Raw genomic sequence first — 27,784 nt, 5'->3', positions numbered from 1 at the left:
TTGAGAAAACTCAGCACCAGAAAGCTAAGTGTGCTTGCTAATCAGGTGGTTTAGCAAATCCTAGCTGCTTCTTTTTCTGTTGGTCTAGATGCTTGGAATTTGGATATTTGCACTATTTCTGCTCAGCGCAGCAGAAGGTAAGCATATGGGGTTAGTATTTATACAGTCTTTCTATGCTGCTATATTTTGTGAGATATTATTCTACACTATGGTGCCTTAAAACTTGCTGATTGAGGTTACGTGGTTCACTTTCCTATACAAGAATGGTGAGACAAGAGTGAGTGTGTGAGTGAGCGTTGTCTTTCCTCTTCTCAACTGTGGAAATCCCACCCTAGGAGTGTGCAAGAAATGCTGGTGTTTTCTATCTTGGAGCAAAGCTATCGCTCTACCAAACCTAGGAAATTATTTGTTGTACTCTTCTTTAGTGATAGAAATGGAGAAAAAGCCGGGGGTGGGGGGCGGAGGCAGTCTAATGAGGGTATAGCTTTATATTCAGCAGAAGCCACTGGCTTGTATAGTATAGGACTTCTTGTGTACAGTGTAGCCAGCTGTTCAGCAGAGTCCCAAGTTATTGCTGATAATTTGCAATATCTTGGCTTGGTATTAGGAGAAACTCATCAGCTGTCTTTGCCTTAGGCAAAACACAGCTGGGGAAAGATATCCAAGGTATGGTACAGGATACCCATGGAGGAACTCCACTGAATATTTTGTTGATGATCAATAGGGTGGCTTCTTTCCTTGGGGTAAACTGTAGCTTTTGAAGATCTGAGAGAGGGCAACTGCCGGTCTTTGCTTTCTGTAAACCGTAGGATATTCAAGAGACCTCCAGAGATGAGATGCTATGAGTTATGACTAGCCTGCTCCACTTCTTTGCTCATTCACATATTATTGATCTAATCTGTGTGTTACAGGCAAAGAAATTTGCTATGAAAGGCTTGGATGTTTCTCAGATGATATACCATGGTCTGGGACTACGGAAAGACCAATCCATAAGCTACCCTGGGATCCAGAAAAGATAGACATTCACTTCCTCCTGTACACAAGAGAAAACCCTACTAACTTTCAAGTAAGAACTATTGCAGTTCAAATATTAGTAAATCACATGCAATAAAAAAAGTAAATAAACACAGACTTCAGCTGTGTTCCTGGAAAGTGTTAGAAACGGCCAAGTCTCCACTTTATTCAAAAGAGAACCTCTTCCAGCTCCTTGGCAGGATCTCTGGGCAGAACTCTCATCCTCCTCCAGCCCTCACAAAGCAGCACTCCCCCATGTTTTCTGTATGGCCACTGAGAATTACTGGGAAACTCTGCATTTTTAAAATCATTGGGTAATTTTTTTCCACAGATAAGATGAAAACACATTAAAAGTAAAGTCTTGGCTGCTATAAGGTACGTGACAAAGCTTGCTCTGAATGGAGATACAGACCTTAAGCCATAGTCATGTGAACACTTCCAGATGAGTTTAACATTGCATAACTTTTAAACCCCTGTACAGATGAGCATAGTTCAGGTCTTTGCAATTTGGATAAACTATTTACAGAAAGCAGATTTAAATGTTTATTAATTTAATATCTACAACAGGAGATCTCTGCAGTTGATGCCTCAACAATTGAATACTCAAATTTTAACACAAGTAGGATAACCAGATTTATTGTACACGGATTTATAGACAATGGAGAAGAAAACTGGCTGTCAGACATGTGCAAGGTAGGTACCACAGGGAAATCCTGTCCCTCTGAAGTTCCTTAGTTTGCATTTATAAGCACATTCCTATAAGTTGTCCGTTTTCTCTATTTCTAACCAATTTCTCTCACGGTACTTGTAGTGATAAGAAGGGGGGGAAAAGGCCACATTTTCAGATTGTTAGCCACTTAAATATGTAGCTCTGTACCTTGAGGAAAAGCACGAGGTAAAATGCATTCAATTCTTCTCTTTAGTGAAGTGAGTGACAACAGGATTTGGCTCATAAGCGCCCTTTTTCTTGGTAAAAATAACACAAAACTTGGAGCAAGATACTTGCTTAGGAACTAGGGTGATTCCAGAAATAACTGCAGACTCATAACTATTGCATCATATTTTTGCAGACAAGACACAGGTTTCTAGATGTAGAAAGTCCATCACAAAGGTATGGACTGCCACGTGGGTGTTGGAGGCTGAGGACATGGGTTGACCATTAGCAGAAGCAATAAAGCTGTAGAAATGTCCATCCAGGAGGGACCTCGAGAGGATCATTTCAAACAAAGCTTTCAATCTAGGACTTGCTATGAACAGTGAATGAAGTAAAGCACTCTGCTTTATTGATTTTTGTGCTAATTCCCCAAGTTATATCTTAATCCTGTCCCCATACAAAGTTGCAATTCCAGCTTGTGGTCTTCTCAAATCCTGTAAACATGCTTTCTATTGCAGCTGCAGCTAATGAAAGCTACTAGTCATATAGCACAGAGCGAAATACCAGTTGATGGCATGAGATACTTTTAGGATAAGGTTTTTCAACTAAATATTCACACAACTACAATTTTGTTTAAATTTTATATTCCTATTTTACTTATGTGAAAGTCCACTAAAATCAAGGTATTTCACATTTATTGCACCCTCATTACCTGCTTCTCTTTGATATGAGGTCAAAAGAAAAAAAAATTTATTTGACAGTTTCTCATTGAAAAAAAATTGATGTTGATTATCACTTTACGAACAGTGAGGAATGACTGTTGCATTTGTTAGTTAAAAATTTGTTCAAAGTATCAGAAGCAGATTGATGTTTTTATAATTCTCAGTCTCCCATTTTCCACTCTTAAAATAGATATTTTTTTCTAGAACCTCACAATCAACAAGATAGCTCACATTTTGCTTCAGCTAGTCATTTAAATCCTTTTGATCAGTTTTCACGAGGATGTAGAATTTAAAGATTTATCTCATGCCTCTTTCTCTATTACGGTGGCCTATGTGTTATCACAATGTTCCAATTTATTTTAAAAAAAAATTGGTCTCAGTGATTCTTTTCAGTAAAGAGTGGAAGAAGTGGGATTGTGAATACATCAGCCCTCCTATGTGTATCTGTTATTTACTTTCCTTCCCATTAAGTAATAATCCTATCTGCACATTTATTTTTAGCACTTCTAACATAGCCACAGCCCTTCTATTGCCTTTTTTTGTCCTTTGCCAGTTGTAACTTATTTTGGATGCTTTATAATGTCTGCACATAAAGCAAAGAAGAATAAATATACCAAAGCTGCTAAAGCAAAATACATTTAGCCAAACATTCCAGCTCAGAGGAGAAAACCAAAGCTTCAGATTCTGTGGCAGACAGTAAACTATCTGCCTGTATTCCCAAATAAAGTCATAAATCCCAAATGAATATTCAGTGACACCAACAATTTATGCACTCTCTTATAAAAACACAGACACTCTCTTTCTTACAAATCTGTATCAGAAAAACACCCTTAATTTTTATCAAAAATATAAGTTCTAACTGAATTTGAATTAAAGAAGTACTTTTAAATCAATTAAGTGAATCAGGACATGGGTAGAGCTTGTATTTAGTGTTATATACAAAGTTTGATTGAAATTAAAAATTAGAAGTATCAGTATTTATATTGTTTTCCCTTCTGTAAAAAATACTGCTATTTTGGGTATTTGAAAGGGTGGTGTGGCCACTATTACAGCATACCACCCTATTTCAGCATTGTGTCCCTATTTCAGCATTGTGTGAGCACACATACACCTGTGAGCAGGCATGACTGCATATATACTCTAAGGTTTTGGTTCTTAAAATGTTCTCATACAAATTCATGCAACATTTATGAGTTGAGCTGTAATAAGCAACATGAATCAATTCCAGATTATATTTACTGTGGGGCTCTTTCATTTTTACTTTTGTTTTACAAAACAGAGGATGCTTACGGTGGAAGATGTGAACTGCATCTGCGTAGACTGGAAAAGAGGCGCAAGATGTCAGTACACCCAGGCATCAAACAACGTCCGTGTTGTGGGGGCTGAAATAGCTTATTTTGTAAATGTTCTTATGGTAAGAATCTTCTGGTTATAAAGCTATAGTTATAATGCTGATTTGAAGGAAATATGATTGAGGAACTTTCATGAATGTCAGTGTAACAGCAGAAAATGTTTTCTTCTACTCAGTGATCACTTTAGAAGTTGTGCTGGAAACAGACTCTTTTTTTTAAGTTAGAGAAGTATGTCGTAACAGCAGGGTTAGCCAACTTAGGGATATGAAGTGCTACAAGACATCGCCGTAGTACAGCCAAACCGTTATTCCACAGATGTTAACAGATGTAAAGTGTTGTGTAGTTTCAAATGTGCAGAGATAACAGACACAGCAAACTGCCTTTTCACGGAGACAAAACCTACCAAACGGCTCTTAGGAATGCCAGAAAACCAGCTGGCAGCCAGCAGCCACTGGAGGACAACTGCTCTCGGGTGAGCAACAACACCTGGGGACAAATAGGACCCAGCCAGCTGCCTCGGGGGAAAGCCGTGGTGCACAGTACCTAGATCTACAGAAGGTGCCATGTGCCCCCTTTCTTAGCCAGCTTCACATGGAAAGTGATGCTTGGTTTGAAGCCTTCTTTTAACATAAGTGCTTTCAACACACATTTCCCATAAAAGAACTATAAATTACTTAGTATGCTGGGTCTAGGAGTGCTCTGGTCCATGTCTCACTCTCTACATCTGCACTGCAGCCACCAAATTACTGTCCAAAAAGGCTGAAGGCATCTCTCCTCTCACGTCCTCCTCCAGCCGCACGTGGTGCCTGATCTGCCAGGTGTAACTAAGAGTTCCTGCCTGGCTGAATCTTGCAAGCCAGCTAAGCATGCTGTGAATCTTAACGGGTCTAGCATGTAAAATGGATACAAAGCCCCTCAGGACTCCATTGACAGAGCTGTCTAGAGTTTTAACAGCCTCTAAATGAGGGCAGCACCTGAATAAGGAGTTTTGGAAAAAAAAAAAACACCAAACCAACAAAATCTATGTATTGGACGTAAGTACCTAAACTGGCAAACAGATGCTGAAATCCTATAGGAGTTCCTGAATCTGTAGTCAAATTAAAAGTAGTTTTTCAGCCCCTTTTTACTCTTCCCTGCTGCTGCTGAAAACATACGTAGTAATTTTTTATATTGTTATTTTCTCAGGAAAAATACGAATACTCTCCAGGCGATGTTCACATAATTGGCCACAGCCTTGGAGCACATGTAGCAGGTGAGGCTGGCAAGAGGCGGCCGGGGGTCGGAAGAATAACTGGTAAGTCAGTGACTTAAGTCACAGCTCATACTAAAGACACCACTGCTTAACAAAACATTGCTGTTCATTTTCTCTTATGATTGTGTTTGATTGTGGGCTGTAGTTTAGTCAAGGGCAACTTGGACATTATAGAACTTCGCCTCTTCTCACAGTACATGGAGGAGCGGTGCCCTGGTAAGTGTGGGAAAACAGTCAGCATGATGATTATTTTGCTTGCATGTGTTTACACAGCAAAGGAAAAGCTCCATACAGCTAACAGAGCCAGAATGCCCCCTGCAATACATCAGCCGACTTGCTGATACACATTAATGGTTGCAGCAATCTCCACAGAGCTTTCTTTCTGGTGCTTCAACCCAGCAGTGTCACTAACCAGCACTAGTTTGGAGCAGGACGGGAGCGATGCTCTAACATAACGACATTCCGTTGTCACTGCTAAAAACAAACCCACAATAGCTAACGTACAACCAGAACTAGATTGACCTGTCACGATTGTTTTTCATAATGATTTGCCCAACACTAATATAATAAAACAGACCAGGAGAGTAATCCCTACCTTCCTTGTCCTAGCAGCTTTTCTCCTGCCATTTTCATCTTTCATTAATCTGGCCTGTTAGATAGCAGCACATCTGATGCACAACATCACCCACTGCTTGCAGGTCCCTCCAAAGCATGCTAGAAGCAGCACAACAGTGAGCAGCTAGTTATTTTGTACTGTAGTTTTGCTAACAACTATCATTTTCCAGAAAAGGATGGAATAAACCTGATATTTCAGAAGCAGTAGGCTACCCTTCCTGATATATCAGCCATTATCACCTTGCTTTGCTATGTCTACATAAACTTTTCACCTAGTAGAGTACATTAACAGTAATTAAATTATTTTTTTATTTTATTTCCAGCAAACTTTCTAAAATTTAATTTCTTCACTTAACTGTAGATACACTAAATCTCTGTATTTCCTTGGCAGCAAAAATTGAGACGCATAGGATTATATCATCTGTCCAGATTCAAGTGGACTTACTAAGAAAGTGCACTCATACCTAAAGAAATAGTCAGATTTCAACCGAATCCCCTTTTTCTTTTTGAAGGAGATCACAGGCATTATGCTTATACAACCTGTATTAGTGTGAGCTACATGAGGTCACTCTTACTTTCCAGATAACGTCGGAGCTCACTGATCGGAAAGCACACACACACACACACCCCCCTGCCCCCGGCATTTTCACTATATTCCCAACTAATAGCCTGTCCTTTTTAAGTGCTCCCACATTTCTGAGTTTAAACATTTTTAAGGACTATGATGTTGTTCTCTTAATTTTTGGCAGCTACACTGATTCAGTTTCCGCCTCCCCAGCACTGAATTGCTCTATTGTCTTTCCCTGTTGTGAGTTATGCACCTCTACGCTCTGAGAAAGTGAGGAAGCCTCTCACTACTGCTGAGCTGTGTTATCCTGTTCAATTCTTTCAGAGCAGACATTTTTGGTTCTGATTTGTTTTATAGCTGTTCATACGTTGCCCTGAATACACAGACTCTGGACATCCTCCACTGGCCTCATAAATAGCGTCTGTCTCTCGCAAGATATAACAGATCAAGGCTCTGTGACTATTAGCCTGAAGTGTTTTCATCTTGCCTTTGATCCAACAGCAAGTTTTCATTTTTCAGCATCCTTTGGCTTGTAATCTGCTTTCTACGCACACTAGAGAAAGTGACTCCTGAAGGAACAATTTTGCAAGACTTAAATGATGAAAATGCATATGGCCGAGAGGCAAAGCGAAGCTCTGTGGAAGTGCAGGCTGACTCAGCCCTCTGCCCACAGCAGGAGCATCAGTGCAACATAGCCATCGCATAACCATTGGCCATATCCCTGAACTGTTCTTCAAGGGATGGCCCTCATCTTTCTTAAATTGTTTAACTGACTCTTTAAAAAAGCAAATGGCAATCAAATAGGCATATTTATTGCAATACATATTTATTTCTGAAAAAAATATTCCAGAGACCTCACAAAAGCAAAGACACCATTTCCAATATTTTAAAACATCCAGTACTCTCCCAGAAAATAAAACTGAAAAGCAGCATTATCAGCAAAACTCACGATCGAACCACTCCTTTCTCAAAATACAGGTAACTCACCCTGCAGTCTGCATTCTTTAGCAATTTTTTAACATGCTCAGCATTTCCGGAGTTTAAAGCTATGGGCCTGATCTTCTTCATCATGCAGACAGCACCAAGGGCAGTGTGCCCTTCATACACAAAAGACAATTTTAGGTATTATTAACACAGCACTTTTAAATTGTTACTTTTCCTGAGGGATTTCAGGCTTGGTGAACCTTGGACTAACAGTCTACAAAATTCAGTCTAAAAGCAAAACCAAATCTGCTGCCCAGGGACAACAAGAGATGCGAGTATAAGATAGCAAAAATTGTGCAATTTGCAAGACTTTACAAGCTCCTGAAATTGCTGAAACAATTTGGGAAACAAATGAATTCTGTTTTCTGCTAGAATCAAAAGCAAATATCGTCACTTCAAAATGAGATTCTTTTCCAAAAGCTGTCTGGAGCCAGAAGTAGGCAGGTTGGTTTCAACACTTCCAAGCACATGGGGCGCTATCAGCATCAATTTCTGTTTGAGTATGCTCAAACCAAGCAGATCAGTTATATGGGATGCAGACACAGCAACCTCGATTTGAACAACATTATTAAAGGGAAGTTCAATTAAAAAAAAAAAAGTTATATCAAAGCGTTGGGATTCAATATTGATGTGAAATTCAATAAGCTTCACACAGGTAACCTTTTCTTCTGCCTGAGAGAAAAGCCACTTGGTAAGTGAGAGCACACATCATCATTTTATTAGCGCCTATTCTACTTGGGTATAAGGAGCCACAGGCAACTATATATATGTGATATTCATTTTATACAATCATAGTGTTATGTAAAATGATACATCTATATCTCTTTATCTATACAGAACACCAGTCTTTTTCTTTCAGGACTGGACCCTGCTCAACCTTATTTTCAAAGCACTCCCATTGAAGTCAGACTGGATAAATCTGATGCAGAGTTTGTCGACGTTATCCACACAGATTCAGCTCCCACAATCCCCAACTTAGGTGAGTATTCAGCTCTACTGTATTAACACTAAAATATTTATGCTTTGTGGCACTTGAGTATCCTAATTGTTCATCAAGACTCAGTTTCAGGGCATAGACACAGAACAATACACCATACTGATCACTAATGTCCTAAAATACCAAGCACAGACAAACTTCAAGCCAGAAGCTATAGGTATGAGAAAATATTAATTTAAAACGTGCTTACCCCTGCTTTAAATGCTTCAGGTTTTGGCATGAGCACAGCTGTAGGACATCTTGACTTTTATCCAAACGGAGGAAAGCAAATGCCAGGGTGTGGGAAGAACCCTGTTTCACAGATCGTAGATCTCGATGGCATCTGGGAAGGTAAGTGTGTTGATTACATTACAACTGCAGGGGAAGGTCACCCTCATAACGTAAGCACTTAACTTCTCTTAATCCAGGTGTTTTGTGTTAGCTTTTGGTGTGTCCATCAGCAATGGCAGCTGCAGAGTGCAGTGAAACTGTTAATATGCTCAAACACACCATTTTCCTGAGCTTGTTCAAAAAATAAAGAAGACACAGGGTTTGCCTCTGAAAAATATGCCTCCTCTAAAGTATCTAATAGCAGAAACAAAAGTTACTTAAACTGTGCCAAAAATTTTGAAGGGTCTGTAACAACACATTTCACTGTGGTTCTATTTAGTTGCCCAGCAGCAGTACTGGGTGGAGTACGGCACTGATGCTCACAGCTACTTCTGTTAGGGCATCTTCAGCTGCAATTCTTCTGAGGCAGAGTAATTGATTTACTTCTTTTTTTTTTTTTTTTAAATTACCTATTACAAATCTGGGTTGCATTAAAGCAATATCATTGTGTCTATTTAGTCAGCTAAAAAAAGATTGGCATGTAGCTGCTCAAATACACTTTTCTTTGTTGTTTTGCATGGTTCTAATAAAAGTTCTAATTATCAGAAAATTTGTGTCTTTATATAGTTACATTGCACATAACATTAAAAAAACAAATGAAGATTTCTGCTGTAGAGATTTCTCAGTATATGATCTGAGTTCTTTCTTACATTACTGCAAACACCTTAAACTCCAGGAATCCATGAACTTATTTGTGATTAACTAGCCTTTTTCTCCAGGTTTTATTCAATGCAGCTGGAGGCATTACTTTTTTTTTCTTTTTTTTTCCCCCCATAGAGTAAACTTGTTATCAATAATGGCGAATTAAAGCACAAAGAAATAACCGTGTTGCATATGATCTTCTTTTTAACTTAAAGTCAGGAAAATAAAGGCAATGCAAGGGGAAAATAATATATTCATTATTTTAATTTTAAGAGTCTCCCTTCCTTAAGCATCCCCCAAATAATAATAATTTTGTTTTGAAGTCCTCAGCCGGAGCAAATCAGCATTGCCCTAGGAAGTTCACTGTTAAATACTTTTCATTTGGTTTTCTTTTGTTATGGTAATGCAACTGTTGCCTACAAAAGACATGTTTCATGCAATTCTCATTTCTATTGTGAAACTCCGTCAGATTACTTGAATGAGTGTTTGTGAGGGCAGGGCAGGGGCTGAGCTGAGCTGCACAGTCGGTCTCCACAAAGCATTTCAAGTTTACATTTTATACCTGTTGAGTCAGTGACATTCGTTAGAGCATCAATTCATTGCAAAAGCAAGCTTCAAACCTTACGTTTGATACTCCAGGAATTGTGACGAGGCTTTTGAGGAGGAATGATGCATCCCAATAACATGGCAAGGGCTGTACCAGCATCTTTCCTCAAATGGTACCAGAAAGGAAGAACTAACCTGGGAGCATCTTTTCACAGGAACTCGGGACTTTGTGGCTTGCAATCATTTGCGGAGTTACAAGTATTACTCTGACAGTATCATCTACCCTGATGGATTTCTAGGCTATTCTTGTGCTTCATATGATGTTTTTGAAACAGTAAGTATTTCACAGAGCCTCAGGATGGACCATATCAACAATAGTGGCTCTTATCTATACATCTGAAATGCCATTTATTTATGCTAGCTTGCACCCAATGAGTGCCTGTATAAGAGAAGTGCCAGACATCCTAAAGTAGTATAGCTCATGCAGCTGACATGGGTCAAAGTACGAAAAGGCAACAATAAAACAGGGACATCCCCGTTTCTGTGCTGATGTGATGGCCCTGAGGTACTAGTGGAGCTGGTGTGGCTTCCCCAGGCCTGCTCTGCTGCATCAAACTGGGGAAGAGGTGAGGAGGAGAGCCTGCCTCTGTAATCACCAAATGTATTTATCAAACAGCAATGAGTGGAATACCATAGTGTAGCAGGTGAGCTTTCAAACATAGCTTAAATATCTTCTTTTCGAAACAACAAGAAGTAAAATAATATGTGATGGCCTCATGGGGTCAGTCCATGGTTAAAGTACTTTGGTCGCTTAAGATGGCCTCAGGGACAAAGCACGATGGTTTATGGACTAAGTCAGGAAGCCCTTCCCTGCCTCAGACTGGGAGATAGGGAACTACAGCCTAAGAGTAGCAGGGAGGTAACGGGCTTGTCATACCCTACAGGCAGCATAGACAGAGGTGTCAGCCTATGTAGTGCTTAGATTGACCTTTATATGTTCTGGGCGAGGGATAGAGATCACACTTCTCAGATCACTTTGGGAGAAGGTGGCTACCTGCATCTGTCACCGTAGTTAGAAAGCTGCTTTCATGACAAAAATGAGCTTTGTTTTCAAGGCAAAGACTTTCTTGATGCAACCTGAAGATATAAGGAGACGTCATTCTTTCTCATGAGTCGCTGGGAAGGACATGTCCTCCTCCCTGCTCCAGTTCAAGACTATTCAAGGATATCACTGATGTGGCTGGATTGAGCTAAATGGCACGAGAAAAAACATAGAGCCCTGAAAAATCAGAGCCTTTGAGAAAGTTGGCTAGCTTATATGATCTTTCTCAAGTCACAGAAAGGGTTACTTGAAATTTACTGTTGCTGTGATACAGGGCCAGTTAGGTGGGTATGTTAAAAATAAGTTCTCTGACTAACTTTTTTTTTTCTTGGCTGGGGGGATAATTTTATTAATAGATATATCTGTTTTCACTAGCAAAACTGTTTCCCATGCCCGCGAGATGGATGCCCAAATATGGGTCACTTTGCAGATAAATTCAAAGGGAAAACTCAAAATGATTTTGTGAAACTTTACCTGAATACCGGAGAGGCCAAGGATTTTGCTCGTGAGTTTCAATTGCTTCCGTTGCTACCTACTCCTTGTAAACAAACCTTTTTATTTTCCTGTTTTACAATTAAATTTAACAGATGAATAGACCTCATAGCAGTGCAATGGCTCTTCAGTCCTTCATGCCTTTTCCTCTTTTGCTCCAATACTAACACCCAGTTTTGGACCCTCCAGTACAAGAAAGATGTTGACAAACTATAGAGCGCAGTGGAGATCACTGGGATGTTTAGTGGGCTGCACTACAAGGTGCGAGGAGAAAGGAGGATAGGCAATGCACAGAAGTTGCAGCAAGGGAATTTCTTATTAAATAATATGAAAATTACTGTCACAATGACAGTGGTTAAATGCAGGAAGAGGAACCTAGAGAAGCTGGGAAATCTCCATCTCTGCACATGTTCAAAACTCCGTTTAAAAAAGGCCGAGAGCAAGCCGATCGCAGCTGGCCCTGCTTTGAGAAGTGGATGGACCAGATGACCTCCTTTACAACCTAGGTTATCCTAAATGTCAGCTGTCACAAGATGGTTCTTCCTTTGCCTTTGTAAACAAGAATCAGAGGGAGAAGAGCTGCTTTGCAAATTGTGTGCTAAAAGAAAGTTCCCACCCACAACAATTATTTTCCTTGAGCTTCAGAATTTTTTTATACTCCTTTTACACTGCTTATATTCTGGTATGTATCAGTATTTATTCCTAGCACCACCTTCTTTCCAACTTCACTGTATATGAAAAAGTGCATGGTCAAAATGCTGAGATCTATATTGTGTTTACCATGTTATGGACTAGCTTTTTTTTTTTCCCCTCCCCTCCCAGAAAGTAACACAAATGTCTACCCATTTCTTTCCCATTTCTCAGGTTCATCTCATTAGGACACAATGACAGATCTGACTCACTGGTGTTTTGTATTTGTTTTGCATGGTTATAACCCAAGGAAGAGCAGGGAGCACCCAGATTCAGGTGTGAGAGAGCATTGTATTAACCCCTGTCAGTCCAGACAGTCTGCGATGTAGCTTTGAGCTGAAAGTGAAAGGAAGTGATAATTTTCTTCTGCTTTCAAATACACTGTACAGACCAAAAAACCAACACCTGATATTTTGTGGACTGTTTCTCACTGAGTACAATCTAACTTACTGTATTTCTTCTGTGTAGTTTGGAGGTACAAAGTAACCGTGACCCTCTCTGGAAAGAGAAAAGTTAAAGGCTATGTAAATATTGCCCTGTATGGAAGTGGTGGAAACACAAGACAACATCAGATCGTCACGTAAGTTCAAAGTTCAATAGAAAAGAAACTTCAATTCTAGACTGTTTAATTAATATTTAATTAATATTTTCAATTAATATTTCTGTTTAAATAAGTCCTATTTTACAGATCACATTCTACCCCCAGATACAGCTCCCTGACGTAAATGTAGTGACAATTCACTCACTCTGGATTTGAAGGCAGAAGTTTAGAATGCGGGATTTTAAATTGTTAGAATTTGGTGTCACTTGTTTGCTGTACCACCACGGACTTGGTGGACCTACACTAGCAGAGTTTTGAACTCTTTGTCTTTGACAGGCTTGTAAAACGTTGCTGCTAAAGCTACCTCATGATTTACTACTACTTTTTGTGGCTCATAACTTTGCCTGCTTACACTGAAGCTGCTTGCTTGCCTCATGTGGTTTTGTTTATTTGCATTTTTCTTGTTTGTTTCAACTAAAATATCTGAAATTATGAAAAATAAGGAGAAAGCATTTTGATGTGGGGTTTGGGTTTTATTTTTCGGTTTTGGTTTTTGTTTATTGACAACTGTCACTTCCATTTTTCCAAGAACGACTTCACATCATCACACTTGGCAGCAGGTGTTTGCTATGAGTTGATCCCTGTTTGCAGGCATCCATGCTTTCACCTGAGATCAGTCTGCCAGTACTGAATGCACTCCAGCGCTCTCTAGCTGCTATTTGCACAGCCTGTGTCAATTAAATTGCTGGAAGTGAACTTTTTTTTCCCCAGCAAATCTTGCTCTAACCTACCAGGCACCACTGTGGATCCAGCAAAGAAACAAAAAGGCAAAGGGGTTTTGTCCTGTCTCTCATTACTTCCACTACCATAAGCCTTATAATATAAAGGAGAGTAAACTTGCTCCACCGAAGGCAGGTGAATGAGAAAGTGCAAAGCTAGGGGAAGGAATAAAAATCCTGTCTTTCTCGTGAAGCTTATTAAAATTATAGAGGTTTTTTCTGGGTTGTTCTGCTGGGTCCTCTGCTTTTTTCCCCCTCCTGTATCTCTCACATCACGCCTACAATAACAGTTCTACAGTGACAAAGGCATCACACATTCAAATGTCTCTTTACTTAATACAGCAGGGGTAAATTTTAGAAAGTAGCCCTTCACCTTCAGAGCATGGGAGTGGGAGGGGGAAAGGAAGAGGATCGAAGAAACTTTGGCTCATATTCAGTGAGACGTAGTAGCTGAAGCCGTTACCAGTCTCAAACTGCTGCCATCTAGAGCTTGCTATTTTGATGCAACATGAAATAAGTGGCCAGATCATAAGCCATGGTGACCCAAGGGCAGATGCACATTTGACTTGGCCATGGTGCTTCAAGTGTGGGAATCTCTGCTAGAGAGCCAGGCTGAGCAGCTGGTGCATAATCCTTTTGGCCATCCCAAGCAAAACCAACATCTGTATCATGTAAATTAATTAACATTAAATGAAAATTTCATTTATGTGCAAAAAACCCTGCCTGCATAAGCAACAGGGAGCAAGCTCTACCTTCTCCACAGGGTTTGTCCTGTAACTGAGTCTTTGTTGTGAGGTGTGACTGCAACACATCAGGCCTACCTGCCTTTGTTTCTTCTGACAAACACTGATTTGGGATGTATTACGTTGGAAAATTGGCAATAATGTTGTTACCATACTATAAGCTAAATATTGTCTCTCTGCTAACTTTCTACTCACTTGCTACCACAGCCAATCAGTTGGCAGGAGTAATTAATATTAAATGCCAGCATGCCTCACATCCATAAAATGTTATTTTTCACAGGGGAACCCTCCAACCAGACAACACTTACACAAGCTTCATTGATGCAGAAGTTAACATTGGAACAGTTACAAAGGTTAAATTTCTTTGGAACAACAACTGGTTAAATCCAACCTTTCCTAAACTAGGAGCTACAACTATCACAGTACAATCTGGAGAAAATGGAAAAGAGTAAGTATATCAATTGTGAAAATCTTGACAGTTACTTGGGAAGATAGGTGACAAAATTATATGTGGGGTGAAAGCATTTTCACAAGAAAAGCTATTTAAAGCATTCAAAGACTCTCAAGAAAACCTTTTACTTCCTTCCTTTCAAGACACTCTTCATCCATAGTTCAGTTCACTACTACTTTAACCCTTTGCCTTAAACAGCTTCAAAGAAAAACTTAAAACATTTCCAGGCGTCAGAAGAGCAAACTTCCTGTATAAACCTTTGGGTGAGAAAAATTAGCCCTGGCTTGGATGATCTGCATCATTCTTGCCAAGTTCCTACTCACTGTCCACAAGAACTGGTTACCTGTCTCTGAGCTTGCGTTAGGATGTCTGATTCACTGTCAGCTGGAACCAGTGGAAGTTTTCCATTGATATTGATGGTCCCTGAGATCATGATTGACAAGAAAGAATGGTGATAATAAGCCTATCCTTCCAATGAGCAAGACTAATACTTGGAAGCTGCGCTTGAAAGGCTAAATCTAAAGTTGAGGGAAACAGGCTAAAACTGACTTCTGTAGACCTCATGGAATATAGCTTGGATGCTCAGATTGTAGAAACATGATTTACTGATCCAGTTTTACACGTTTTCTTAGGCATTTAACCCCTCATTTGCTTGATCAGTTACGTTAATTCATCCACCCCATGATTAGGTATGTAGAAAAGGAGGTACAGGATATGTTTTAGACCCATATAGAGATTCATAGTTAAAATACCATCATTTAAAAGACGACATGGGAGATGGAAACAGTTTCAAGCAAAGCAAAATTATTACAGCCCAGCAGCATTACCTTTAAGCAGAGCTCCTAAATCCAGCTGTAGTTCCTATTCACCAAAGCACATTTCTGATGAAGCATATTTCTGTAGATATGCACTCACTCTTCTATTGACTTGTGCCCTTTGCACAAGTAGTTGTGACCATCTACATAGCGATGGTAGCACAAAATCTGGAAAAAAAGAAACTAAAATGAAAGGAAGGTAGACAGTGAACCAGAATGAACACAGTCCAACAATACTTTCCACAGCAGTAATATTTCAAACTTAGGAGCTCAAAGCATGTTGCATTCAGTTGTGTCAAATGACAAATCAGATTGACTTATATTAAAAAAAATCCGCTTGTATAATCTCAACAAATGTTGACAGCTCAAGGTGCTTGTATTTTTTTTTCCTTCAGATTCCGTTTCTGTGGTTCCGAGACGGTGAGGGAGGATGTTCTGCAAACTCTTACTGCTTGCTAACAGCACATACGGATGCCCAAAACCTTGCTATCAATAAAAGCTAGTCATGCATAAAAAACTGGAGTCTGCTCTCACTGCAGTTATAATACTGGTGATGTGTGTTGGGGTTTTTTTGCTGATTTGGGGCAGGTTAAGTCTGTGGATACCTCTCTATAGACAGAAATTTTAGGAGTGAATGAGCCAAAGCCCATTGAAAAATTCCCGATTTCAGCCTGTTTCAAAATAATTTCAGACAAGAGGAGGAAAGGGGGCGGGTAACAGAATCTGGATAGTGGCTCCTGGGCAGAACCAAGAGAAAGCAGACCTGCTTGTGAGTAGAAGGAGAGGGGAGGATTAAGGAAGCTGATGTTCTTAATCAAACTGAAGGCTAAACCCAGAATTAGTGTGAGATAAAGATGAAACAGAGATAGGAGGGCGAGTGGTTACAAAATGAGGACAGAAGTTTAATTACCTGTGAGAGATGGAACAGTGAACACGATGGAGAACTGGTAATGTGTTCTGGTGTGTTAATGGTGAACTAAGCTTGTACTATATGATCTGGACAGAATTAATTTGAGAAAGCTGCATAGCAAATTTCAAATGTTAGTGAAGTTTCACTAAAATGCTTATAATCAGAACAAACACCAAAGTGTCCTGAAATCCCATATGCTGGCCCTCAGCCTTGAACAAAACTGCCAGATAATGTGGTCAGAACAGGTAATGCAATGAGGGAGTCACTTCTTTCCCTGCTTTTTGAGAAACACCTTCAGCTGAAGTGTGAATAGTTTGCTCCCTACGTAATCCTGTCTTGGCTCCCTCAGCCTACTGCTGGAGAAGTGGGATGCTTCTTCTCTGCTCCCAGAGGAACCCCATCCTCCCTGAAAAACCCACAGAACTGCTGGGGCCTGGAGATCTACCACTCCTTGGGACCTTTTCTCTGCAGCAGTTTCTCTTGAGGTTCCCCAGACTGGGGCACTCTGCTCTTTCTGCCTCTCTCTGTGACCTTTCCTCAACCAGAATGTCTTGTCCTGACGGATATCAGCCCCTTTGCAAGGCTTCAGATTCCCCTTGTGGTGGTGGTGGTTGATACCAATTTGTTCTGTGTTAGAGCACTGCTCTTCTAACACAGAAGAAAAAGCAGTTTAATTAATTAGGTGCATTCTGCCAGCTCTTGCAGGATGACAGGGGGGCTGTAAAGAGGAGAAAAAGAACCATCAGCACTGAAGATTGGCAACCTATGGGCATGCTCAGACCTGGAATAAGTTCCTTATGTGAAAACCAAACTGTTCCTTGCTTTAACCCAACAGAAAAGAATATCCCTCAGCAATTTCAATTTTAGTCAGAGATGTGCAGGCTTGCTTTTATGTTTGAAAACCTTCTAAATTGCACTTGTGCTTCTTGCCCAGATTAAAAGGCACTACCCAATTGTGCTCCCCCAAGAGCACAGTATGAACCAAATTTTGACCTGGATAATCACTGTTTCCCGAGTCCCTGAAACCTTGCCCTAGGGAGGATAATAGGGAATAAATATATGAATTAGTAAAGGGGACATAGAATCATAGAATCATAGAATCATTAAGGTTGGAAAAGACCTTTAAGATCATTGAGTCCAATCGTCGATCCAACACCACCATGTCCACTAAACCATGTCCCTAAGTGCCTCATCTACACATCTTTTAAATACCTCCAGGGATGGTGACTCAACCACTTCCCTGGGCAGCCTGTTCCAATGTTTAACCACTCTTTCAGTAAAGAAATTTTGCCTCACGTCCAATCTAAACCTCCCCTGGTGCAACTTGAGGCCATTTCCTCTTGTCTCTATTGCTCGTTACTTGGGAGAAGAGACCAACACCCACCTCGCTACAACCTCCTTTCAGGTAGTTGTAGAGAGCGATGATGTCTCCCCTCAGACATGCCTTGCTATGTTGTCACAGATGTGTGAGGTATTAAAATGCTAAGAGAATATCTTGTCCAGCTTCTCTCAAGAGGGAAAAACAAATGTTTTTCACCCTGATGATGCTACTCGTGTCTTCCCCTCATTAAATTTCTTCCCTCCCTGTGCAGCTCCTCATGGCAGCAGCAAGTGCACAGCAGAGAAGTTTGCTTTGTGTGTTTTCTTCCCAGCATATGCTCTCCATGAGGGGTATGGGCTAACGTTTATTTTGGGTCCAGTTTTTCCCATCCATGGTCAACCTTATAGTGGCAGAAGAAGAGGGTAAGGCCTAATAAGTTCAAGGACGTGAATTGTTTGTCCTGCATCAAGCTGCGGTAAGTCCAGTTTCGGGTTGCTCATGCAAAGCCTTTCTTGGCTCTCCGCAGCTGCACGGCCACAGCTGCGCAGGAGGCAGAGGATCCAGCCGCAGGACTCCACATGCTTTCACGCTTCATTCATGTCATCCAGTCCAAGGAGGAGTACACATCCCCTCTCCAGGGAGATAAATAGTTATGGGTTTACCCAGAGCACGCATAACCATAGACATGGGAGCCGGCATCTGATGTTGTGTTTCCATGTACCCAGCGTCCATTTGACATCGCCTGCTTCCTTCTGCCTTGACTATTTGTCTCTTCTAGAATTTGGCTTCCTGATCTCAGTACCTCCTGCTGAGGAAACCTCAACAGGGCTATTAACTTCCTAACACTGCAGAAGAGTTTCTCCTTTGTCTTTTGTTCCTTTACCTTAGTATAAGCAGATTCTTGCCTACACAATTGTTTTGACAGTCATGATATTCTTCGCATTATCCTTTGCCATAGCCACTTCAGCAGCCCATGTAATTTTAACAAACACCTAACAGAATCAAGACATTAAAGCTGACAATAGCATAATAAAAAATCTCCTTTTAATAATGAACTGGAGCTGCCGTCATCTTGTTTTAGCAGAGTAAAATCTCTCTCCCCCTCCCGAACACTTTACAAAGCTATTACATAAAATGCAATGTTAAATGAACAACAAATTACTTTCCCTTTAGCTAGCTTTTAATGCTAATGGTGCTATTTATTCCTGACCTTTTGAAATATTAGATTTTTTAAATGACAACATAAAAAGAATTCTTGTTTGAAAACGCAAGCGACTTTAAACCACATGTTATTACTTGTAAGTATAGCATGCACATGCATCATTCATTTCAGTGTCCCATTTATGGCTAATTGGTATATATTTCAGTTGACATACATTGTTCTCCTGCAAACGTGTCAAATTCCTTAACGATGTCGGTGACAAAAGCATAGCGCTTGAGATATATAAATTACGCTCTTTACCATATAATCATTCTTATCTATTGGGAATGCTATTTGTGACAAATCATGTTCAAAAATACAGTTAAATTGATTATTTTTTTAAACTTTAATATCACAGCATTCATGGCAAGTCTTTGATTGAATCTTTAAATGTAGAAATGTTTTGATTTTTATCTGCATCACTTTGTAGCTTTTGAAAAGCTCACTTTATTTATTAAAGGAAGAGTAGCACAGCGCAGATCTTAAAATGTATCTTTTGTTATCAGCACAAGAAAACAAATGGGCTATAATTGTGGATATGGAATGAGTAATTTGGTGAACAACGCTTTGTGCTGTAGTTTAGGTTTATAATTCCTGCCAGAAATTACTATTATTTTGTTGGTGGGCAGCATTGCAATCAGAATTTTAAATACGGGAGCAACTTGGGCCACATATTTTCATCACATTTTAGATTGCCATAAGCAATGTATTTCTCTCCTATATTACAAATCATCTGGAACAATCAAAAAAATGGGAAGATTTCATGTGACTAATTATTATTGAGATATAGCAGTGCTCATTGTTGTCTTTAGACAATGCTGTCTATAGTCATTACTTTGCTCCATAAATCAGTAGGATAATGAGGTTCTATCTTTCAAGAAATATTTGAGCATATCTTAATTTGGCATTGATGAATTCTCCTTCCTAAACCTCTTGAGTTTTTTTTTAATCTAGTTTGTCATATTAGAGCTTTCATCACCTAGCCACAGCCGACAGTGTTTATGTACGCATATTTATTTCCATACCTTTCTGGGATGTGTCATCAGAGGCTGCAAATAGGAATTTTATGATGTTATGTCTGAAGGCTATTCTGTTCTTAATTTGAGTGTAAATCACAAGCTATTTTGCCACACGCTCATACTTCGGAAATATATAGTCTGTATGGTTGCATTTAATTGTGAAAAAACAAGGCTAAACTTGTTAAAATCTTGTTACTTTTAAAAATTGGAAACTGTTTCTTTCACAAAAGAGATATTTACTTGAAGAAAATACTGTCTTTTGCCAAAAAAAATTACATAATGAGTTCAGATACCCATTTTTTTCCTCTGCAAACACTCTCAAATTTGAAGACAATGAAAGGGTAAAATGTATCAGCATTTTTAATCGGTCAAAACAAAAGGCTTCAGCAGGGGGCAGCGGAAGAAAGGAGAAGGTCGATGTGATGCTCCCACAGCCCTAAATGAAAAAATACTAATAGTGGCCTACATGTCACTTACTTCTAAATTGTGCCTGTATACAAACAGAAACAAGAAGCAAAGTACTCTTTAAATTAGTCTAAATGTTGTATTCGGTTACACAATAACAATTGAGTGGCTACTACACTTGCTAGCATACTGAAGACATATATTATGTGAGACCCAAAGACAAAAGTTGCATTCAAGTCCCTCTTTGTGCTATGGCCCATGTAATTATTGTTGCGGTACATATCCTATCAAAAATCTTACCTTTAATTGCATTACGTGGATAATTGCTTCACATCAAACCAATTAGGGAGGCGAAGGGGAAAAAAAAGGGGATCTAAACCTCCAAAGCAATGCACTTTTTTGCATAATAATTTTCATTATTATAATTTTGCATATAGTTTTAGATAGTCTCACTTGATCTCATTAAAAATAACAACAATGAACAATACTGGTGGTTTGGGTGCCTCAGTTTGGGGGGTGCAGTTTCAGAGTTTGGATTCCCCTGGGAGTGCTGATTATCCTCTTTGGAAAGTGAGGTCTCCCGTGAGAGCGGTACCGTTTCTCACTCAGAAGAGGTTCTTCATGGAGGAGGAATATAGTCATCACCTTAATTACGTGGGACACAAACCACACAATGAGCATGTGTATGTCTTGCCTGAGATGATGGAAGAGCAGAAGCCACCCCCTCCTTCTCTGAACATTGAGCACTGTTTGCTGACCGCAGCCTGAATCAGGCTACAGAAACTTCCAAAGGAGCTGCTTAAAAATAAACCCAAACTCTTGTTTTAGACTGCCAACCTTTTCCTTACACTCCTTAATTCCTTACTCAAACACCAACCATCTCTCTTTTGGTGAGGGAATAAAAATCAACAGGAAGGAAGCATGCAAGGGGTTCTCCACCACCTTCAGCTCTCACCAAGGCTGCTGTCAGTTCCTTGGGAGGGTCTGTGGCCTGACCTCAGGTCTCTCTCCAACCTTTCCCATCTCCCCTTTGCTTGCAGTTTGGAAACCGGTGCCATCTGACCATTTTACACCCCTGCAGAGGCACAGTAAATTCAGCAGGGAGTCAAAGAGGAGGATGTGTTTGCTCCCCCTGCAACCTCAGCCTGCAATCATCCAGCTCCAAACCCGCGTCTCCCACAGGACGTGGGGAGGGAGGGTTTGGGAAAGGAGGTTTCCCCACTTCATTAAAGAGAGACTGTAGATCCTTAAGCCTTTGCTTTAATTCAAAAAGGAGTCAAAATGTCTTCGCTGGGTCATGAAAATCAGCCTCTCAGTTCCCCCCACTGAACCTGAATTACAAACCCTCCCCCGGCGGCTACGACAGAAAGGACATTGAAGGGCAGTTCATAGCAGCGATGTGCATTCCTTGCTGGGTCTGAAGGGACAATGACACAGCAGCAGAAAGGGGAATATTCTTGTTGCAAAGAACAATTGTAAGGGATTAACAACTTCTTTTTAACCAAGGAAAATGATAAAAGCGAAGAGAAAACTGACTGCACTAAAGAATAATTCTCCTTTTGACCCACAGAGAAAGAGGTGCCTAATGAAAATATATGATCACGGACAGTGTGAAGATAACTGTCTGATCAGATAATGGAATTGTTTTCAGTGATAAGAATGAATCCATTACTAATGCAAATAACGATAATAATTATAATTTGCAATACAGTAAAAATCACCTAGTCTACCTCCTCCTCTGACAGGAGACTGTATATAAATTATAGGCTGAGAAAAAAAAAAAAATCAAAGGGATAAAGGTTAAAAGATTAAAAAAAATTCTGAAACTTAAATGCTTCACAGGGAAGTCAAGACCTGAAAGCAGAAATTGGTGCTATTAAATAAAGCAATTGTGAAGAATGAGATATTATGGAATTGATTAACAAATCAGAAACCAAACGTTTCCTCGTATCACTACCTCTTGTCACAGATTTCAATAATTTTGAAAGAACAAAAAATTAAGAGTTGGCATGTAACAAGAAAATTAATTATTTAAATGTAGGTGAATATGCTAATAGTACTCCGGGAAGATGAATATAACTTAACACACAAAAAGCCCCCAGAAGGGTTCAATAAATTTGGGGACTTTCACCAGTTGTTTTGCTCTGCTTTGGTATCCAAAACGGGTCCAGCTGTTCTGTCACTCCCAACCAGGCCTGCATCTGCAGACCATGCATATCTATAGGGCAGATCTTTTGGGGTTCTCTGGGCACACCAAGATGTTCATGCCAATCCCATAATCTTCTTTGTTCATGTGACGGCTTTTTTTTGGGTATGGAGACAATGTGAAAAATGCCTCATTTCACCTTTGCGGAGGAGTAGAATAGGGCAGATGAAACAGGTCTTGTATTACAGAGTTTACACTACAGTGAGCTGTTTTATTGTTTACAGCAATTCTGCTTTCTCCACTGGTTAAGCAGAGCAGAAAGTAGTGCTACGCAGGCTTACCATACGTTGTTGGCATCATAACGGTCATACAGATTTAGGTGATGGAGCATTGGGAATCTACCAAGAGATCACGTGATTCTTCTACACCCATCAATTCTGAGTAAAATAGCAATTAAGTGACTGAGTTTAAAGCACTGTCTTCCAACACTCTTCATTTAGATCCTCATTTTCCAAAGCACAGTATGTCCCGTAACAGCCACAGAAGAGCCAGGGATTTTAATGACACGGGGTGTGTAAGGGAGACTTAAAGACCAGAGGTGCTGACACCTAGTCAAAAGTAGGGGTGACTACCAGATGAAATTAGTTTTTAACCTCAGAGTGGAGCTCGGTTTTCTGCAGTTGGAGTATTTTATTGCATTTTAAATTCACAGTTAAAAGCTCAATGCATCCTGCCTAAACTTCCCCAGCAAGTTGTTCAGGAAGTTAGAGATTTCTCACCCTCCTTGAAGTTTTTCATTGCAGCATTTTTCACGTAGCTGAAAAGCTCAACACGCTTCAGGTCAGTAAAGCACAAGTAGTTTATCAGAATTTCAACGGTATAGGAGTTTAAGGAAAATGCTTTAACAATGCAAATTCTAAAAGCAAAATAAGTGCAAAACTTGCAGTATGTTTCATAACCATGATCTGCGGTTACCTGATAAGTACAATTTATCAAAAACACACCCAGCTAATATAATATTAACTACTGCAACAAGCTCCTAAGGTTTAAACATGCACCCCTCAGATTGCCTGCAAGAAGGCCTTTAATTGATGTTTGCAAAAGTCAAAAACACAAGGTGCCTCCACTACTCACATCACACTTCATTATTTCTTGATACTTCACCAGGGCTTTCTGTTTTGTGGTGGGATGTGCATAACACAAGTCCTCCATGTGTCTGCACACAGAACAACTTCGTCATCAGTTTCCAAAAGTCTTTCCAGCAACACGATGTTTATCTGCAAGAAACCAGCATCCACTATCTAATCCTCAATGCTGCCAACAGAGACGTGAAAAAAGATTACAGGTCTACAAAACGTGATTGAAAAACCTGGGGTTTAATTAGAGAATTAGATTCAGGGCAAGCATGAGACTAGTCTTCAGATATGTCAAAAGCTGTCAGAAGCAGGAAGGGGATGAAATGTTCCTGTGTTCTCTAGGGGCAGGACAGCCACAGAGTCAGAGTTGACATTATGTAAAATTTTAGAAAGGTGAGGACAGCAAAACACAAATAAACTGCCTCGTAGGTAGCACCATTGCAACATCAGAAGGTTTAAAACCAGATTAAACAGAAGTCATCAGTATTGTAGGCAGAACTAACACTGTTTTGCCACAGTAAGTTGATGTCTGAGGTCCTTTCCAGATACATGCATCTCCTGTGATGCAGCTCCTGAGCTGCAATTGCAGTCAGCAAAAATAGTGGATGGATCTGCACGGAGATAGGGAAAAAAAGGGAAAAAATCTAAACCCACAATTAATGCTATATACTACCTGACTCTGAAGGACAGAAATGACAAATGCTTCTGTGGGATGTGGTCAGTGTATTTTGGCATCCCCTTAGTCCTGCAGAATCTTTGATAAGTGTGTGGTACTTTTTGAACTTCGGTCTCATCTGTCTCATCCCTAAGACAAAATAAAATAACTACCAAAATAATTTAAAGGTGTTTTGGTACACCCTCAGTCATGTTACCTGATTCTTTAAATGCCTTATACAATTACCAGACTTAAATGCTGACCTTATTGCCCTAGGCTGACAAAATATCTATCCTGCCCACCTATGTACTACTTGCTAAGGACTTCTTCATGGACATACAGCTAGCTGTATGTTCCCAACACTCTGCAGATACTACTGCCATCTGGGACCTCTACTTGCACAAGGAACATAGGGAGAAAACGATCTGAAGGAGGGTGCTGTAATGTTGTTTGTGGAAAAACACAGTTAAATACAGGAACCCCTGCAGATGTCACACAGGACCAGCATCTTTTCTGATGGATTCAGTTCTTCTCACAGTTAAGTTCATTCAACTCCACTCATTTTGAGGAGTCGATAGTCATCTAGATGAAGTGTGTGTCCGGCGGGGCGGGAATGGGCTGAGAAAATAGATCCATTATGATTGTCACTAGATGAAAAGTAAAAGCTCTGTGAACAATACATAATACTGCAGTGCTTTAACTGCAACCTTGCTACGTGTTAGCAAATACGCAGTGACAGCACACATACGGTATGCAGCGTGCTTGTGTGGGGGAAGCATCAGGTCAGCATTGAAGTTGTTCTTTGTACTACAAAGGAAGAGGATATGTTCAGTCTGGTGTCAGCTCTTATCAGCTGATGGCAGACGGAAGTTCCTACTAGAGGTGCAGATCTTACTCATCAGAGGGAAGGAAATACTCCTTGTTGTCCTTAGGAAAGGGAGAGTCACCTTTCTAACTCCTTAGATTACTATGGTTTAGCAAATTTTGGCATTCACAGCTGTCAGTCTCACCATTCCTTTCTACTTTGAAACCTTCCCTGATCTTCAGTTACTGCTGGAGCACACCGATGCCTCTGTTCTCCTACATCCAAACCTTGTTATGCACCTCTTCAGATGATTCCTTTGGTTTTCTTACATTCAATCCAGTATCATCCTCCTTTTACTTGTTGGCTCTGCTGCAGCAGACAATATTCCCCAGAGTAAGCTTACATTGAATTTTTCATTCCTCCATGTTTATGTAAGCTCACCTGTGGACACTGATAGAAGGATCATAGCGGTTGCAATCTACCAAGTTCTTAAAACAATTTTTTGCCATCACATGGTAGCGAACACGGTAGTGTCCTAGTTTGCTAACTTCTGCTCTGGGCACAAAGCCAGTGCTCCTGGGATGGTAGCATCTAGTAAGCTTTTCCCTATCATTACAGTACCTGAAAAATGCAAAAATAGATACTACTTCAAAATTATAGCCAGTACCTACACAACTGTACGTTAAACAAAGAAGATACAGAATTTCTTCGTTTGCAGAAAAATGTTTGCAGTTAACTGACTAACTTAGTATACTGCACTTAGTCCCTTTATATCAGCGAGGTATGTGCTCAGCTGCTTTTGATATAACTCTTAGTGATGCTGAGGTAATTTTTTTTTTATTCAGCTAGCTCCTCAAAATCTATTTACTTTTGAATGTGTATTTCTCCGGCTACAAAGGATTTGAGGGCTTGGCTAACAGCCAGACTCAAAGCTCCCCTGAAGTCAGTATGAACCTTTCTATTGAATTTAATGAGATCCAAAACAGTCCCTAAACAGTGGAAAGGCGCCCTCGCCTAAGCGTTCGTGTCATTTCCACTGCACTGTCAAAATTCACACATAGGAAGTTGCCTCCTGGCTGCCAAACAACAGTTTCAACAGCACACAGGTGACGTCTTGTTTCAGCCTTCCAGTTTGTAAGCTGTGTGCTGTTAAAATAGCTGTTGTGTTCAGACACTGGTGCTGGCTGCTGGGAAGGAGTGCATGAAGCAATCTAGGAAGAAAAGGAATAGTGACAAAATTAAGAGTTGTAACTCAGGAATGTTTTATAGCAGTGAAAGGTTATCAAGGCAAAATGGGTTTCTGGGCCATCCTTTGTAGACTGAAATACAATGAAAAATGCCAATACAAGACAACCTTTGGTTAAGATGGAGGGAGAAAAAAAGCCTGGGTTGCAGTTCAGCTTGAGCCAATGCATTTAAGAGTCAAGGCATGTTTGGATTTGGACGTTATGTTCCCAAGAGAAGATATTCAATGGTTTGAACTTATTTCAATAGCGGAGTCTGAGAAAACGTTTGGAAAGAACGAACTTCAAATAGGGAAACCGGGGTCTCAACTTCTGTAAGAGTCCGAAGAACTGGGAGGAAAGCTATAGAAGAATTACAATGTAATATAAATTAAAACATGAGGGACATTATCTGTTCATCAGTAACAAGTAATTAAGGTTGCAGTAAAATTTGTTGTAAAGGTAGGATTTAAATTGCCATGTAATAGAAATGGCACAATTTACTACTAATACTGTCTTTACTATTAAAACAGTGATTTCACATTATGGACAATTAGAAATGAATGTTTAGTGCACTAAAATTCAGAAGAGATGAAAAGCATATTCTCTGGGAATTTAGCCTTGAAGGTTTCCTTTGAATGATTAGTTTGTTTCCTAAGAACTCAAAATTTAGATCCAGGAAACTCTAGAAGAAAAATCTCAAATATAGACTCACTTTTTAAAGCTTATACATTAAAAAACTACTGGTGCTGCTATAGCTGTTTTAGAGCTTCTGTATTTAGTTTTTCTAAGATCTGAGGAATATGCTTCCTGCATTGCCTGCGTACCTCAATCCAGCAGTGTAGCAAAATCTGTGCCAGACTTCTGAGCATGCGGCTAATGAAGTCAATGAAGCCATCTGTGTGTTTAAACAAGGCATATCCGTAAGAACATCCACATATTAAAAGTCACAGGTTTGAAAACAGAATTTTCATGAACTCATAGTCACAAATACATCACAAATACATCACCTCCCCAGAGGCTACTCAGCACTGCTGACATTTGCTGTGATGCATTTGCAAGATGGCACAAGACAGTTTTTGCTGCAAGAAATTGCTCTTTGCATCCGTGGAACTGCACAGGTTGTAGTGCAAACTTCTTCCTTTCTTTGAATAGCTACTTTCAGATCTCTATTTGAAGGAACAAAAGCACAAAATTCTGCCCCCCCAATACTTTGTTGTCACGCTACAGCAGTCCCACCACAAAAATGTTTCTGTGTGTTAGAACATAGCAAGGGATGAATGAGAACTAATAAAACAGAATTTATTCCTAATAAAGTAAGTACAAGTTTTCCAACATCAGTACCTAACGAGATAGATTGGCAAATAACAGGCCTGAATCCCAGTTACACAAAGCATCTGCAGTTCTCACCGATT

The 27,784-nt window shown here is 39.9% G+C and overlaps 1 protein-coding gene across 1 annotated transcript; it reads left to right on the top strand.

Moving 5' to 3' along the window:
* Nucleotides 1-88: 88 nt before the first annotated feature.
* Nucleotides 89-16,007, top strand: LOC103918559 (pancreatic triacylglycerol lipase-like). Its single transcript, XM_009325915.1, has 12 exons — nucleotides 89-137; nucleotides 912-1,066; nucleotides 1,582-1,707; nucleotides 3,890-4,024; nucleotides 5,148-5,256; nucleotides 8,241-8,360; nucleotides 8,589-8,708; nucleotides 10,151-10,269; nucleotides 11,413-11,542; nucleotides 12,688-12,799; nucleotides 14,563-14,730; nucleotides 15,944-16,007. Exons 1-12 carry the CDS (start codon nucleotides 89-91, stop codon nucleotides 16,005-16,007), a joined length of 1,407 nt encoding a protein of 468 aa, XP_009324190.1.
* The last annotated feature ends 11,777 nt before the right edge of the window (nucleotides 16,008-27,784 follow it).

This window comes from Pygoscelis adeliae, unplaced genomic scaffold, assembly GCF_000699105.1.
Source record: "Pygoscelis adeliae isolate BGI_AS28 unplaced genomic scaffold, ASM69910v1 Scaffold4, whole genome shotgun sequence".
Classification (NCBI taxonomy): domain Eukaryota; kingdom Metazoa; phylum Chordata; class Aves; order Sphenisciformes; family Spheniscidae; genus Pygoscelis; species Pygoscelis adeliae.
This window is presented reverse-complemented; position numbering and strand designations above follow the sequence as displayed.